Source organism: Artemia sp. Qi Xiang Cuo, chromosome 16 (genome assembly GCF_049724085.1).
Source record: "Artemia sp. Qi Xiang Cuo chromosome 16, ASM4972408v1, whole genome shotgun sequence".
Taxonomy (NCBI): Eukaryota; Metazoa; Arthropoda; class Branchiopoda; order Anostraca; family Artemiidae; genus Artemia; species Artemia sp. Qi Xiang Cuo.
Window position 1 is genome coordinate 15,456,749 of NC_142809.1, and position 18,018 is coordinate 15,474,766.

Here is an 18,018-nt window from a genome sequence, read left to right on the forward strand (position 1 = left end):
TGAATTTATCAAAAAACTGATTTAGTGCAATACAATATAAAATCAATAGGTAATAAAAGTAAACATGAATCTAAAAGACACAAAGAAGCAAGTATTCCAGTAAGGAATTTTCTGGAGTTTTATTAAAACAATATTGAAGAAATGACCTTTTTAGTCAAAAAGAAGAAGTCGTATGCTAGATTAAACAAACAGGTAGTTTCACTGGTTATCTGCTTTCCAACTAGTAAGCAAAACGCAAAGTAGAGATTTAGAGGTTTGTAAATTAGCTCTTCAACAGATCTCTCACACTTTATTTGGTTTGGGACAAGGGTCAGTGGTGTGACTCTGTCAGCTCAGCCAGAGTTGAACCAGCTTGAAATGTGTACCTGGAGAAATCTGGGGTAGCTAAACAGGAAGGGTGTATGAAACCACAGGATGATTGACCCCCAACCCCCCATTGCACTTCCTGGCTGAAGGGCCAAGAGACGGATATCAGCACTACCGGTAGAGGCTGTAAAGTCTAATGCTGTAATCTTTTTTTTTATTTATTTACGTACTTGTATGGTAAACCCCCTACCGCTCAAGTTGTTCATTCATTGACGCATTATAGAACCTTTTTTTTCGTTAGTTTCTTTCAGCTTAGCGTGAGACAAGGCAAAGTGACGTGACAGAATAGATGGAAAATATATAATTTGGGCTATATATTTGCACATTAGGTGGTAATGTATTTGGAGAGTTTAGAGTTAGAAAACAATTCTTACTAATAATATTCAGAATAATAATATTTATTCCATTAGGCAACCAGACCCGCTATACTTTACCCCCCCCCCCCCTCCCTACTGTGCAAATATATAGCCCAAATTTGTTCCAAAGGATTATGTTTTTATCTTACTTTGGTATATTTAATTAGGATTGAGCGTCAGAAAAACATATTAGAAGAATATTTGGTAGGGGGTATATCATACAAGTACCTTTATTTATTGTCTTAAATCATGCTCCTGATGAAGAGTAACAAATCTACTAAGAAGAATACTGTGAAGTTAAGCTTCAGAGTTCATGATTTTAACTAGATAAAAGTTCAAATCATACTTTACCGCGATCTAACTGCCCTTTTCGCAGATTAGAATGATTTAGTTGCTGTTACTAAACAGGTTTTCGAATTAACATTTCAGATTATTTCTTTCCAGCATTATACATTAGCCTTAAATGAATTCATGAAACAGGAAGTAAATTTAAAAGGTTAACTCTAAACATGTACTTCAAAGTTGATGTGTTATACTAGTTCAAATATTTGAAAAGGATCAAAATCATGAGAAGTTTAGCTTATATGCCTGGTGGTCTACCTCCAGAATTTTCGTTTCAGTATTTCCAAAAATATATATTACCTAGGATGGATTATTGTTCTGTAATATATGAAGCGGCCTGCAAATCTACACTCACTATGGTGGATGTTAATAAGGATTGCATACGGTGCAAGACGCACGTATATATGGGGTGCAAGGCGCCTTGGGGATGCAAGGTGCAAAGTCCAAGTGCAAGGTGCAAGATATGGGATGCAAGGTGCAATGCATACGGTGCACGGTGCAAGGTGCACCCCCTTTTTGTTTCTACTAACAGAGTAGATTGGTTAATCTGGACATAAGAGGAAAGATAAGAACAGTTAAGTGCATTTAAAAAATTTAGACTGTTGAAGAAAGCCACCCCATGACGTCTGAGATAGTGAAACCAGGCCGTCAGATTACCAGAAACAATACAAATGCGAGAAACAAACAGCTAAATTGTTTTGAAGCTAAAATAGAAATTTGCAAAATCTAAGAATTAAGTGAAATTGTTTGAAATGCTAAGAGTTGAAGAAATAGAAGAACCATCACCATGGATGGTTAACAAGATAGTTTATAATTTAGAATTTCCTCAGAGCATGCATTTGAATTCGAATATATGTTTCCGAATTATGTTAAATAAATATTATGAAGGTCATGTTGTAATATTGACTGATGGTTCTAAAACAGATGAGAAGAAGGTAGGGGCAGCTTTATGGTTTCCGAAAAAGAAAACATTAAATAAATATATACTAAACCCAGAAAGCAGTGTCTACCAAGCTGAAGTATATGCAATCACAAAACCATTGAATTTGTTGAGGAAAGTATAAATGAAAAGAACGTGATGATTTGCTTAGGTTCAAAGAGCGCAATTCAAGCAGTGACAAGTCCACTAAGAAAAGGTAAAGGTAAAACTAAGAAAGGAAAAGGAAAAAAAAGGAAAAGGTACAAACCAAAGAGAAGTTTCAACTGTTTCTACATCATTAATAAGGCTATGGAGAAGAAGAAAATTGTATTATAATGGATCCATGCCCACAGCGGAATAAGAGGAAATGAAAAAGAGGATAGAAACACTAAATATGCCGTGGAGACTGGATCATCAGAATTCGATTTAGCTACCCCTCTTCGATTCCTGATGTTTGGCAAGGTGATAAAAACAATTCTACAGCAAAGATTTAGATCATTAAGAAATACTTCAAGATGTTTTATTATAAAAATGGACGAATCCAAAAACTGAAATTACTCTTTTGAACGTGCTCTTTACTATTTGATTGAGCATATCCTAGAAAAAACCAATTTCTACTAGAAATCGGTCGGCACTAGAAAAACCAATCGGAAACAAAAAACGAATATCTACAAGAATTTCATGAAGCAAGAAGTAAAAAGTCCTATTCAGACTCCGATCAAATCCCACCACGGTAGGATACTATAAAACAAGATTTTGAGGAAGGTCATGAGGGAGCATGTCCATATTACTACGATACTGAAAGTGTTTGCTGCTCAAGTGCCCAGAAAGTCAAAGAAAGCCGTTTTTTTTAATAGGAAACGATTGTAACCGAATTCACACCAAGCACTAGGCGGATTTGACAAATATGAAAAAAAATGAAGAAATCATCGGAAAAATAATCGTTTTTCTAAAGAGGATAAAAAAATGGCATTGTGAATTATTCCTTGTAAAGAACAATGAGGCTGTGAATTGAGTAATTGCAACACAGTTCCCGAGGCATAGCAACGGGAAGATATCCCTATCATCATCATCAAAAGTCACTAGTTCTATAATACTCTATCACCCTCTATTTATGCTCAATCCATATCAGAAGGACTGTTACTGTAGAGGGGGACGAAAAACATTTACCTTATTTCTCTGACTTTGTTTTTTAAGTAGCTTTAAGTGATGCCTTTACATTGCGATAACATACTTTTACTTTATTTTTCATCGGTATCATCATTTAAAACTGATTAATATACAACGCCGGGGAAATAAGGCAAATTGCATATCCAAGTCCTGTTAAGTAATACCAACTCAAGTCCGTTCAATCTGTGACAAACGCAAGTGAACAGAGATAAACCATGATTTGAACTATTATGTTGTTGAAATCAGGAATTCTGAATTTTAAATTTAGCTCACTCCTCACTATTAAGCAGGTTATACTTCCGGATTTTAGGAATTAAACTAGAGACTATCTCCAATTATACTCTATTGCCATCTACCTCTGTTCCTCACAGACTGGAAGGACTCGAGGTTGCCTTTTTAGTCAATTGATCATCTCCCTTACCATTTCCTGAAAGTTCCAAATTAAAATATTGAGTCATTTTTGTGTTACACCCTTTTGACAAACCTTATGCATAGAACGTATTTTATTTAATTTTATTATTCATCTCAACATTTTCTGTAAGGCTCAATGCTCTTCGTCTCTTTAGAAAGTAAAGGTCAAACACACCCACCTTTCTCAATAACATATACTATATGTAAACAATGGATGAATTGCATAACTGATAGTTTATCAGTAGATTCTAGTTCAAATAGTAATTTAACCCTATCTATTAACGGTGATTTCAGGTTGCGAGGATATGACCTTTCGATACTCGACAGGTTTGCGAAACAGAGTTTAACCTTCTCTGGCTTTGTTTTTTAAGCAGCCTTAAGCAGAATTCTTTCTATAGTGGTTTCCTGAAGCCAGGATCCACTGTAATGACACTTCTTTGTACATAAATTTAGTTTCAATGGTTGAGCTAGGAACTATTAAACACGTATATCTATATATTTGCAACCTGTATATTTTTTCTGAATACTACCTACTTACAGCCATTAAAGATTGGTAGAACTCTAGATTTCTTGAAGACTAGAATAATTAAATTTAAAGTAACGAAGTCCCAACAAACCGCAAAGATCTGTCTGAACTAATATTCAGACTCAACAAAAGAATCTTGAATACCTGGGTCACTTTCAATAAGCCACCGCAATGTTCTGGCACTGTTAAAAAATGTAGCAAAATGCACTGCAGTCATATGGCTCCACCGGCATCTTGCACGAATATCAGCTCCTAAGTCTAGTAGCCTTCTTGCCACCTTAAAAAGTAAAAAAAAATAATCAAAATAAATAAAACTATATAGAAATAGAAAGAAAATCATGAGTTCGTAGGTACTAACGCGAACTATTACGTATTCTGTTTAATTGTACCAACACAGATTAAAACTCAAATAAGCGCAATCTTTAATTACATTTATTCAAAATTGACACACATATTCTTTATTATTGTTATTTTCAAATTATTTAGTTATTTTTATTATTTCTTTAAATAAAGGCATGCTCAATCATATAGTAAAAAGCACGTTCAAAAAAGTAATTTCAGTTTTGGATTGGTCCATTTCCATTTAAATAATTTCTTAGACCACACTGCTTTTCCATTTAAAGAAAAATGAAAAAAATTTTAAACAAGAAAAACGGGTTTTAATTTTCTATAAAGCAGTGAAATATAAAACAAATAATTATACACAAATACTCCGAATATTTCGGCCCCACGTCCGGGAGCCTTTCTCAACGGAAAAAAAAATATATAAAATGAAACAAAAAATTTTCTTTTTAAAAAAAACTTAACTTACATCAAAATAAAACATACTAAACACATAAAGAGAAAGAAAAAAACAAAAGAAAAATATAAATAAATAAGAAACAAAACTCACATATTAAATAAACACTTCCATGCACTGAATGTCAATAATGATTCAACTCGCCTCCTCACAGTATATAAATTGAAATCTATCAAAAATGAAGAATATATTTATACTAAGACCAAAACAATAAAAGATCTTAGTATAAATATATTCTTCATTTTTGATAGATTTCAATTTATATACTGTGAGGAGGCGAGTTGAATCATTATTGACATTCAGTAGTATGAAGTGTTTATTTAATATGTGAGTTTTGTTTCTTATTTATTTATATTTTTCTTTTGTTTTTTTCTTTCTCTTTATGTGTTTAGTATGTTTTATTTTGATGTAAGTTAAGTTTTTTTAAAAGAAAATTTTTTTTGTTTCATTTTATATATTTTTTCCGTTGAGAAAACCGGACGTGAGAAATATTCGAGTATTTGTGTATAATTATTTGTTTTATATTCACTGCTTTATGAAAATTAAAACCCGTTTTCTTGTTTAAAATTTTTTATTTTTTTCCATTTCCATTTTAAAATTATCATAATAATTCTGAACTTGGCTTATTTCTCCAGCGAAGTAATTGCAATTGCTAATCATAATTACGTGACAATACTGGCTAAATAGTGATTACACGCTCCGCTGGATCACTATTGATTTTTTAGCATTGATACTTAGGCACCAACGCGTCCTATTACGTATTCTCTTTACTTGTTGCATTCAACACAAATTAAAAAGTTTCATATATCCACTTCTTTAGTTATATTTGGTCCACTGTTTGCTCTCTATTTTATTTTCAGTTTATCTTAGTTGTTCAACTGTTGTGTCGTGTTTTACCCTTTCAGTTATCTTCTTGTTAATTATGGTATACTTGTTGTTTAAAGTGGAATGCTTAACGTGGTTTCTATATCGTTAGAATACAAAAAATCGGTTTTTTTTTAACACGTACTATGACTAGCAATCAACAAAATCAATTAACAAACTCCTCCCCTCAACATATACACAAACACACAAAAAAAGTATATTTTTTTGTAGTTCGATGATAACCAAGATCCATTTGAACTTGGTAAATTTGTCTGAATGGACAGTTCGGACTATTTCGGATTGAAAAGAAATTCCTTCCAGTGTTTAAAGGCTTCCCAGCCTTTAAAAACTATTTTCCATTAATTGTCAATGTCAACACTTGTATCTTCTTGTTCCTGTTGTTAAGGTAAAAATACCCAAAATGTCAAGAAGTTTTTATAGCTCTGGCTAGTGCTGTAACTGATAAAATTGGTCACGGTAAAATTGGGTGTTTTACGTATTTTACCGTAATTTTATGGACCCCGTAAAATTGGTATTTTACCTATTTTACGTATTTTAGGTAAATTACGTATTTTATATATTATACAAGATTTTAAGTATTTTACCGGTATACATATTTTATTGACATATTTTACGACACCTTGCAATTTTAAGAGCACAAAAGCACGAAGAGGCAGTCAGAAAAAAATATGGAATATGATTTTGTTTTGTGTATAGCTGTGTTCCCTGGTTTAAAAGGCGGTCTGTCTGACTTAGGTCTCTTGTTATCAGAATGATAAAGTGTATTATAATACAGGTAATTATAATTTAAAAATAGTGAAATATTAGCTGAAATAAAATTACATGAGTTCTGTGAACTGTTAAAGACAGAAAGGGCTAGAAGCAGGGTTGACATATGACAAACAAGAAAAAAATGCCGAGAAAAATGAGGGTGTTGTCAGCCAGCTGACAAAAAAGAAGCGAAAATGATAGAGGCGGATATTTCGTCTGGGACTTCCGCCCAGCTGTCTTCAGTGTTCAAAAAAAGGAAAACTAACCCTTTGAATTAACTCTAACTGAGCAGAAGAAAGACTGAATCAAACAAACCAAAAAACCAAGCCAGAATAAATGAAAGACTATTCACCAATTAGATTCGGCAAGAATTCACTGCTTGGTGATTACTTAGCTTATCTACTGACCTAATTTTCATTAAAAGTGTGGACAGATGATCTTAATTTAAACTGAAGAAAATTTTATTTGAATCCATTAATTTTAAGTTATTTTAAATTGGGTTTATAGGAATATTTGAAGTATCTCTTTTTAAAACAAGGTCTCTATTTATGGATTTTTTTTTTTAATTTCAATTGCCTCCTAAAAGAATATGGGAAGCCATTTGCTTCAAATATTAAAGTTGCCTCATCAAAAAGAACTACCTGATCTGGATTTCGAACAATGGGGAGGGCCAAAGCAGAATCAATATCTTCATTTTTATTTCAAATTTCACATCTCAGAAAAATCTTGTATTCTTGCCGTCTTTTCACCACGGGCCGGTGTTTACCCCCCTCCCCAGGAAAATACCCCCAAGGAATATTCCCCCCCACGCGGAAAATTACCCCCTATTTTACCTTTGGATAAATCCAGGATTTTGATCAGAAGGGAAATTGAAATTTCTACTCTCCTGTTTAAGTCAGGGGTAATCGTATTGCATTATCTATAGTAAAGGTAAAGACTCTTAACTGTTCAATGTATTAATATTTGTTCTTTTATTTTTTTCCGAGAGGCACTTCATGTGGAAGGGGTGGTTGAATAAGCTTTGGAGGGGGCTCAGTCAATTGGAAATCGATAATTCCACTGCCTTTTTCTGAGATTTAGCCTGCTTTTCAACCAGTTACTACCGAATGAGCTATTACTGACTACAGTGTCTAAAAGAAATTCTTATTCTAGGTTAACGGTCCTTGTGTTTACGCAGTTGTTCTTAAAGAATCTTCAGATAAATACAGAATTAGCTATAAGAGAGAGACGATGGGAGAGTGGAGGTAGAAATTGATATATAATCCTCAAGGTCGTATCCAGGACTTTCGTTTAGGAGGGGTGGAGGGGGGGGGGCTTCTGAACAGGCACGATCACCTGAATCAGAATCTCAGTCTGAAGAAGAGGAGCTAGACTTGTAAGCAAATCCTCTTGAAGAGAGTCTCAATGACTTTGAAAGTGACTGAATCTTCCACTCTCATGATCCAGTGCTTGGTTAGTTAATCAAAGTCATCAAAGTGTAACAAACCTCTTTTTTACTTGTCTTTGATACTTTTTATAAATAAATGAACAACAACATATATATGATGTAAGGAATGTGGCTGAATTAGACCCCGGCGCCGCGCCGGCGGATCGACCGAACGCCGCTGACGAGAGGCCCGGTCGAACGCCACCGAAGTGTCGTAACGCCACCGCCGACAGAAGCGGCGGCGTTCGGTCGACTTTAAATGATTTTTGCGGCCATTCTTAATGGTGTCAATCGCAAATTCAGAGCTTATCCTTCTCGTGTGGTTTACTATTTCGATTTTCCTGATTAGAAATCAAGCAGGGCTTGCACTATCCCCAAATTTTTGGGTATTTTCCCGAAAATCTATGCGTCACCCCGAAAAAAAAATTGGTTCCCCGAATCCCCGAAAATCACGCGATCACGGTGCCACCCCTAGCGATTTATCACCAGTGACTTTCCCTGCCAAATATTACTTTGCATACCATAATTCTTCACTACTCTCTTGTTCATTAATTTTCGTCTCTTTTGTTACTTTGCATAAAAACCAGACAGATGCAATATGCAACTGCATAAATTGTAAATATAGTCAAGAATTTATTTTCAAGTTGAATAGAATTATAGAACGAATTCACTACTATACAGCTTAAGCCTTCAGCTGGATTTTGAAATTGACAGCCAACAGATTGTTTCTACAGCTGAATTGTAATTTTGCAGATTTTTTTTTCTGTTTTTAGATAAGATTTTCTTAATGTTTAATACTCAATTGTTGAACGCCTCATAGAAAATACAATCTTCTTTCTGAAAATTTTTTACACCCCCCCCCCCCTTTTTTAAACTCTTTTAAATTCCCTGGGAAACCATTGAAATATTTTGACAGACCCAGCGCTCCCCATTAAGACTTGTTCATTGTCTTGGGTATTTTGCGATTTCTCATAGGCTACTGGCCTAATTTGGCTTTTGTGTGCTCCCTTTTAATTAGATTCTTTGGATCTTATTGAATGCCACGGCGAGTCTATGACTCAGTTTTACAATAGTTTGTGGTATATTTTAACAAGATTGACATTTTTGTTGCTGTCTCTGAACCCTCTTACTTACTCCCTCAATTTTTTTCATTGACTCCTCAGTTGTGTAACAGAATTTTGCGCACTGGGTGCAGCCATACAGCGACCTTGTTAATTATTAAGTAAATTATTTTTCTATTGAAAACCGAGACGGTATCCTATCAAGATGGTATCCAGAGGGGGGGGGGGGTAGGGGGTATTATATTTAAATGATAATATCTCGAAATTTTTTTATTGAAAGCAGGGATCCCAAAAAGTTAATTTTTTTTTTAATTTAAAGCAGAGACGGCATCTTATCAAGGTGGTATCCAGAGGGGGGGGGGGTATTGAGCTATCGTATTTAAATGATAATACCTCGATTTTTTTTTGAAAGCAGGGGTGCCAATAAGTCATTTTTTTTTATTTAAAGCAGTACGGTATCCTATCAGGATAGTATCCAGAGGGGGGAGGAGGGGCATAGGGAGTTATTTTATTGAAGTTACACTACCTTGATTTTTTTTTATTGTAAGCAGGGATGCCAAAAAGTTTAAAAGTTGACAAAAATTAACAAGATTTTCGTGAGTTTTACTTAATACAGCACTCACATTGTTTTACTGCCCAAAGGAAAAGGGGCATATGCGTCCAACCTGTTTTTTTTTCTTATTAATGAAACGGATTTACTTTAAAAACATTCATTCATAAGTACCAGGCAGAATCACGCTAAAACGAATTGGTGTGGCGAAAGCGATATCGACATCCCCACCTAACGTTGCGCTTGAATGACAATGGCGCCCTTGGTCAAGAGCCCAAGTTACATTAAAAGGCCATGTCATAATAAAAGCTTTCAATTTGGGAGGTTCAAGGAGGAGTCTTTTACAGTCTTATGACCTCAGGGTACTAGATGTTGCAACGTTCTTACGAATCTACAGTGGCTTAAAAAATATGATCACCGCACATGATTACCAAAAATATGCACAAATATAACAAATGTAACATTTGCAATATTATAAAACTTTTTTCAAAGCTTTGAAGAAAAGCAAAAAAGGCTAAATACCCCTAACTGCTCTTGAAAGCTATTTTAAAAAGAAACTCTTTGGAGATTTCCATGGAAATGACCATAGCAGAAGTTTTGAGCCTGGGTGGGGATCAAAGAGGAGTCTTTGAGTATTTTGACCACAGGTGACTTATTGTTGCGACTTTCTCAAATTTGGTAATTTTTGTGAGCATTTGAAAATCAAAGCTTAAACTCAATAACTGATACTAAGTGTCCTAACATTTTGCTTGGATTAAAAGTGACGAACTGGGATGAAAAATCTCAACATCTTCCTAAAGCTACTTCAGTCTGCATATTATTTCATTTAATTACATTTAAAACGGAGGAGCTTTTAATTTTGTACCAGAAAATAGCTGGCATTTAATTTTTCTTCATACCGAATAAACCATTAAGTGTTTTTTGTTTCATTGTAATTGAAGTGTTCTCATGTGAAGTGTTCATCATGTATTTTTCAATTTGATAAATTTACTCCTTTTAGATGCAGTTTATTTTTTGACTGATATTAGGTATTTATCAATTTATAATTTGGAATGAATCCCCAAAAGAAAAGACGAATAATATCCAAAAGAGCAGCCAAAAGCAATAAAAAAGCAGCAGTTCAGCCTTAGCCTACATGACATATATTCTATAAAGAAGCCAAAAAACTTTAAAATGTATTTTTTAATTGTAATTAAAAACCAGTTTTTAATACAAGAAGTCTTTTTAAGAATCCAAAAGAGCAAAAAAAAAAAACAATCAATATCAAAGTCACCCATTTTAACTGTTTTAAAGGTTATAAAACAGATATAGGCAAAGGGCATTATGAAAAAATGAAGGTTCTAAGTTCAAAGTTATATTCGAAGTTTTTACCCAGATAACTGACGAATTGTGTGATACGGTATTTGAAGTTTTGTATGCAGTAATGCTTGATGAAAAAAACTACTAATTTTGATAATTATTTATGTTAAGAATACATAGCTAATAGATACTTCAACTACTCATATTATGCAAGGGTTCTGAAACGCCATAGTCATTTCGTTTCTACCCCATTTCTACTTCTGTTGATGAATAACGAAGAAGACCAGTTTCCACCCAGCGACTTGTGAATTTTTGAACTCATGAATGGGCTCGAATCTTTTGTAAATTTAAGCTGTGATTTGAGAAAGACTAATGAAAACATTAATGTTTGCAGTCAACATTGATCGCGCCGGCGGCGCACCGCCGACATCTTACCGGCGGCGCGGCGTGACACGCTGTTTTTGGCCCCACCGCCGCCGGTCTTCCCTCATCGGCGCGGGGCCGGGGTCTAGTCTGAATACGGCTATTTAAATATGCGAGGATGTTAAGGTAACATTTCTTAGGCTTAAATGTAAAAAAAAAAATGACTAATATGATTTTGCTCCCAAATAATGGTATTTTTTTTTTTTTTTTTTTTTTTTAGGAAATGGTTGTCCGAAATCAGACACTGTCCAATTGCTGAGGTTACCAAAGGGATAAACTAGAAAGTTAATTATATTGATGAAAATCTAGATTAAGGGGCATTAGCTTTTTTAAGCCCAGGAAAATTAGAATCATTAAAAAATTTCAAAATAAGCTGTAAGTTATGCTTAAAAAGAAATGCTCAACTGGTCTTGTAGCTACAGGGCAACTCTAAAACACCAATTTTAGTCTGTATTTCCTATTTAGTACCTTATTTTACAAAAGAAAAAGGAGAAAAAGGTTTTTTTATTTAAAAAAAAAGGAAAATAAATGCAAAAGGCAAAAGGTAATAATAATGCAAAAGGTAAAGATAACATTGGTTTGAGAATGGAAAAAAAAATAAATTTATAACGATAATCAATGTGAAATGCCAAATAATGGTGCTAGCTCTACAGGCGGATAAGACAAAGATGTTCAAAATCAGAAAGGGGTATCATAAAATTCTGTTAGCTACCGCTCAAAGCCTAATCGAACACAATTTTCTTAGAAAGCGAAGCTAACTATGCCAAGACAGCTAAAACGAGAACTGAATGTAAAGAATCAAAGAAAAACAAACAAAAAACTCAACACCCTCCTTTTCTTAAAAAAATAAAAGGTACTTCCGCATTATATGGTACACACTCGAGAGGTGAAGTTAGTTAATCTTAAGGAAACATACCAAAACATGACAAAAATATAATAATTCATTAACAAAATTATGTAAACTAAAACAAACAATTATGGAGGGAGGCCGCCTGGAACACATTATATTAAATACGTAACCTAACCTAAACCAAAATACCAACTAAATACTTAATTAATATAATAATTTATTAACAAATATAATATAATATATGCTATAATATAAAAAATAATATATATAATATAAATATAATAATATATTATATAATATAATATAAAAAATATAATAATTCATTAACAAAATTATGTAAACTAGAACAAAGAATTATGCAAGGGAGGCCGCCCAGAACGCATTATATTAAATACGTAACCTAACCTAAACCAAAATACCAACTAAAGACTTAATTAATATAATAATTCATTAACAAATATAATAATATAAAGATATATATATATAATATAATATAAAAAAAAATAACATATATATAATATAAATATAATAATATTATATAATATAATGTAAAAAATATAATAATTCATTATTAAAATTATGTAAACTAGAACAAAGAATTATGCAAGGGAGGCCGCCCAGAACGCATTATATTAAATACGTAACCTAACCTAAACGAAAATACCAACTAAATACTTAATTAATATAATAATTCATTAACAAATATAATAATATAACATAATATAAAAAATAATATATATATATATATATATATATATATATATATATATATATATATATATATATATATATATATATATATATATATATATATATATATATATATATATATATATATATATATATATATATAATATAAATATAATAATATATTACATAATATAATATAAAAAATATCATAATTCATTAATAAAATTATGTAAACTAGAACAAAGAATTATGCAAGGGAGGTCACCCAGAACGCATTATATTAAATACGTAACCTAACCTAAACCAAAATACCAACTAAATACTTAATTAATATAATAATTCATTAACAAATATAATAATATAACATAATATAAGATAATATATATACATATATATATATATATATATATACATATATATATATATATATATATATATATATATATATATATATATATATATATGTATATATATATATATATATATATATACATATATATATATTAATAATATATGTAATATCATAACATAGAAATTATGAATATGAATAGCAAGGGAGGCCGCCCAGAATGCATTATATTAAATACGTAACCTAACCTAAACCAAAATACCAACTAAATACTTAATTAATATAATAATTCATTAACAAATATAATAATATAAGATAATATATAACATAATATAAAAAATAACATATATATAATATAAATATAATAATATTATATAATATAATGTAAAAAATATAATAATTCATTATTAAAATTATGTAAACTACAAGAAAGAATTATAGAAGGGAGGCCGCCCAGAATGCATTATATTAAATACGTAACCTAACCTAAACCAAAATACCAACTAAATACTTAATTAATATAATAATTCATTAACAAATATAATAATATAAGATAATATATAACATAATATAAAAAATAGCATATATATAATATAAATATAATAATATTATATAGTATAATGTAAAAAATATAATAATTCATTATTAAAATTATGTAAACTAGAACAAAGAATTATAGAAGGGGGGCCGCCCAGAATGCATTATATTAAATACGTAACCTAACCTAAACCAAAATACCAACTAAATACTTAATACTAAATACAACTACACTAAATACGAGCCGAAGCTAATTGTCTGGTATAAAAACAGTGAAAACCGGTTATTGTCTGATCTTCCCGATCCAAATTCTCGAGTGTGTACCATATAATACGGAAGCCCCAAAGAAAATCCTAGAAATGAGCATATAATCCTTTCTTTTGGCATCTGCAAAAGTCATTTTCTATGTCATATTAAAGCTTAATAATTAAACTACAGCAAATTATGCAAGCAAGGCCATTGGCGGATCTAGTGAGGGGGGCCATACCCCCCCCCCCTAAACCTCCAAACATGCTCTGGACAATAAAAGTTTGATTAGCAACTGACAATAAACTTGGTAACTAGAATGATTAAATAATTTTATATAATTATAACAAAATTCTGAAACATTCCAAGTTTTATACCAAACTTGCATGTAACCCGAAAATGGAAAGATAATGAAAAAAATCGTGAGGGTTAACTTAATGAGTCATATAAACTTCTGATGAGAAGTTTTACGTAATTTGCAAGTTCGTGGCAGAATATTTACAACAATAATAACAACAAGTATTACTTTGTATTCTTCTTATAATATAAATACAGTTCTTTTCATGTCTTCAATTTTCTGAAAACTCACTAAGAATTTCACGAAATAAGTTTTTAACAGACGTTTGGTATTTTAGTGGGTATGGCTAATCCGCCAGTTATTAGAAGAAAAACAAAGGTCCTACACCAAATTTCGAAGTTCATTTTTATGGCCCAATAAAGAGTATAAAAGATGAAAAATTCAAAGAAATATTTTTCCTTACCAAGAACAAAAAAGTTTTGACGCTCCATGACCCAATATTACTATCTAAAACCACAGATTACTGTGAAACCTAGTAGATATTCTGTGCTAAAACTATTAGGTTGCCCCTTTGTGGTAGAAACATTTTGTGGCAAATTTCAAATAGTCAAGCCACTTCGTGGATCCCTCTCCCACTATTTATGAAATTCCAGCTATTTCCCAGTTGCATTGTTGATTAGAAGTTAGCATTAGAAATTTTCGTATTTGCTAAAATTTAATCCACACCCCGCTTTTAGAAATCCTGGATAGGCCACTCAGTTAAGTCATGCCTGTGAGATGGGACAGTAGCGAATCACCGATGGCTCACCACAATTCTTTCTGCTTTCGCAATTATGAATTATACAAATTCGCACCATTATTCAGTGACTGAGAAACATACACTGAATCGTTGGTAGGAGAGAAAATGGGAGGAGCTTTTATACACCCCGAGACTGTAGTAGACAAATATTTTTGATTTCGACCCTACTGGTTAAATTTATCCAAAGTGCTCTACGTGTTCAATGAAATTCAAACTCCGACTCTTTAACAGCAAAATCTTTTCCATACTGATGTGCAGATGCGAGATCTTGGGTGTTATGCAAGCGGCTGAAAAAATGAGTCGCAGGATTGTAAAATAATCATCCCAGAGACATCGATGTATCAAGACTAGTTGGTCTTTTTCAGACATGGGTATTCACTGGGCAGACAACATCACCAACGCCTGTGTCTAAAAAAAGACAAAACAGCCATTTGTGATAGATAAATTAAGAGCCTTCGACGACATTATTGTGGGCATATGTGTCTATAGAAAATGCCACCATCCCCGTGATGTTTGATCCACACCGGAATTAAAAACTTGAACGACAAAAAGTAACACTTGGCTGTTATCTCAACAACGATTTTGCTTGAGTCAAAGTGCTTAATACGTAATGGTTTATCCTCATATTAAAGTGGCACAGTATGTTGTAAAGTTCTTGTTCAATGTTGGATATACCAGCATAATTAACAATGTTAGATAAAGACAAACAGATAATAGACTAATAAATAATAGATGAAAATATGTACTAGAGATAGAAGTAAAAATACAAGAAACACCAATATCAGAAAACGTTAGTGATCCCAAAATACCTCAGCACTTAGCTCTGGGTCGCCAACCCCTGGTGCTCCTGCCTTACAGACATAATGCAAAATCGTCATATCTGTTAGTCCATCCCGATCATTCACGTTTGCTTCTTTTGATAAGAACTGCAAGAAAAAAGAACTGTATTTGATATGGAAATTCATATGTTCAACTCCTGTCAGGAGATGTTTTTTTTGGTAATATACCAATTCGTCATGGACTTAGGCGGAGTATAGGGGGGTGATCTTCATCATACTTATTTAATGCTTGTTAATACCCTGTGCTATCTCATATTTACTTCATATTTTACGGCCTAATAAATGTATATATTATACTGCATATGCAGATGATTTATTACTTATTAGCCACTCAAATTTTCGCTTAGCTGAGTCCGTCCAGTTTGCATCTAAGCTGTTTGGAAAAAAAGACCACATATTTAATGCTGAAAACTTTGAATATTTAGCTTTTAATGCCAAGCATCGAAGTAGCGATTCAAATTGTGGTCTCTTTTCATTTAAGGTTGTTCCTCGGTTGTGTTGGCTTAGGAAGTGTTTGCTCTTCTGAATCACATTTCCATTCCAGTGCACTTTTTGACATTACGAATGAACTTAAAACCGGTTATGATAGAATTGGTCCAAATTATGGCCGAAATGCTCGTAAGACCTCAGCTAGACTGTATTCAATTTTATGTTACCTTTCCATTTTTTTTTCAGGCCCATTCTTTAATACTAGTGATACGCATGATATTAGAGTACCCTATTACCGTTGCTACAAACATTTTTTATATCTGCCTCGTTGGTATAGGAACCAAAAGGTTATTCGGATGTTGGTTCCATTGACATTTTTGATAAGTTGGATTCAAATTTAAATGAACAGGCTTACCTGCAGTTAGGTCCTTTTCACCCTCTTGCGTAGGTTTGTTGATTGTCTAAGGAAAGTTTGTTAGTGTGTTAATACATTCCTGTATTAATTTTTGTATGAACATGTGTAATATTTATGTGCATGTGTTTTTCAGTTCTTCTTCTTTCCCCTTTTTTATGTTACTCCACTATGTATACATGTTATACAGTAGGTTATAAATATATTATTGTAAATAAATGGAAAATTTTGAGGAGAATGAATTCGTTAAAATATGAGGTTTCTAGACAGAAGTTTAGCCAAAAATCTCCAAATAATGGCAAACTGTCACTTCTAATTTGCATATCTATGTCTTTTATTATAGACATCTTTAGTAAAACTGTAACCAGGATCTTTTATTAATTAAAAAAAAAACTTTCCGAAAAACAAGTTTTTCAAAGAAAAGTAAAGGCCATTTTGAGTTTGAATTTTAAAAGGTATTTATATCTGCTGAGCTTAAGTTTAAAATAACCTTCAATTTTATTTAAAAAACTTGTGTTTCGGAAAGTTTATTTTTAATTAATTTTTGTTCGGTTTTGATTGCAAAAAGTATCAAGTTTTTATAAAATTCCTTTTTTCAAAATCAAACTTAAAAAAAAAATCAAATCTTCATCAAAGTATCAAAACTGGTATCAAAGTAACAATATCAAAGTGAAAAATTGGGTTTGTGTCAACCTCGGAGTTTTTATTATCTGATGTTTGAACTATTTTTGACAAAATGGCTATCTCAAAATTTTTATCGGATGGGTTTGGAGTAAATGGGCGTGGGCGAGGGGTTATTAACCTTTTGTCTCTTTTGATTCTTTAAAAGTGAACTAGAAAACTCGTTGAAGTTTATACGAGCATCCCTTACATTAAAACCTTATATGCCCCAAGGGTTAAAACTTAAAACGCCTGCCCCCGGGCCCTGTGGGGCTTTGTCAACACCAGAGTTTTGTTATCTGACATTTCAACTATTTTAACAAAATAACTATCTCAAAAATTTTATCTGATGCAATAGCTATTTAAAATTTTCTATCAGATATAATTGTGGAATAAGAGCTTGGGGGGGGGGCTAGTTGCCCTCCGATCACCTTTGACTCTTAAAAAGGGCATTAGAACTCTTATTTCCAATCGAATGAACCCCCTTTGAAGTTTATACGACGACCCCTTCTATATGAAGTGCGTCTGGGAAAAAAATTAATGGTGTGTGGGGGGAGGCTAGATGCCCACTGGTCACTCTTTACTCCTAAAAAGTGAGTTGCAACTTTCAATTTCCAACCAAATGA

The 18,018-nt window shown here is 32.5% G+C and overlaps 1 protein-coding gene across 2 annotated transcripts in view; it reads right to left on the reverse strand.

The window, feature by feature from the left end:
- LOC148942614 (CAP-Gly domain-containing linker protein 4-like) overlaps positions 1–18,018 on the reverse strand; it is a 208,731-nt gene that overhangs the window by 115,027 nt on the left and 75,686 nt on the right. For both annotated transcript variants that reach the window (XM_089102485.1, XM_089102484.1), the window contains exons 3-4: positions 15,862–15,978; positions 4,235–4,367 (exon numbers count right to left, since the gene is read on the reverse strand). In XM_089102485.1, coding sequence (XP_088958611.1) covers positions 4,235–4,367; positions 15,862–15,978 — 250 coding nt within the window. The remainder of the gene's footprint in view (positions 1–4,234; positions 4,368–15,861; positions 15,979–18,018) is intronic.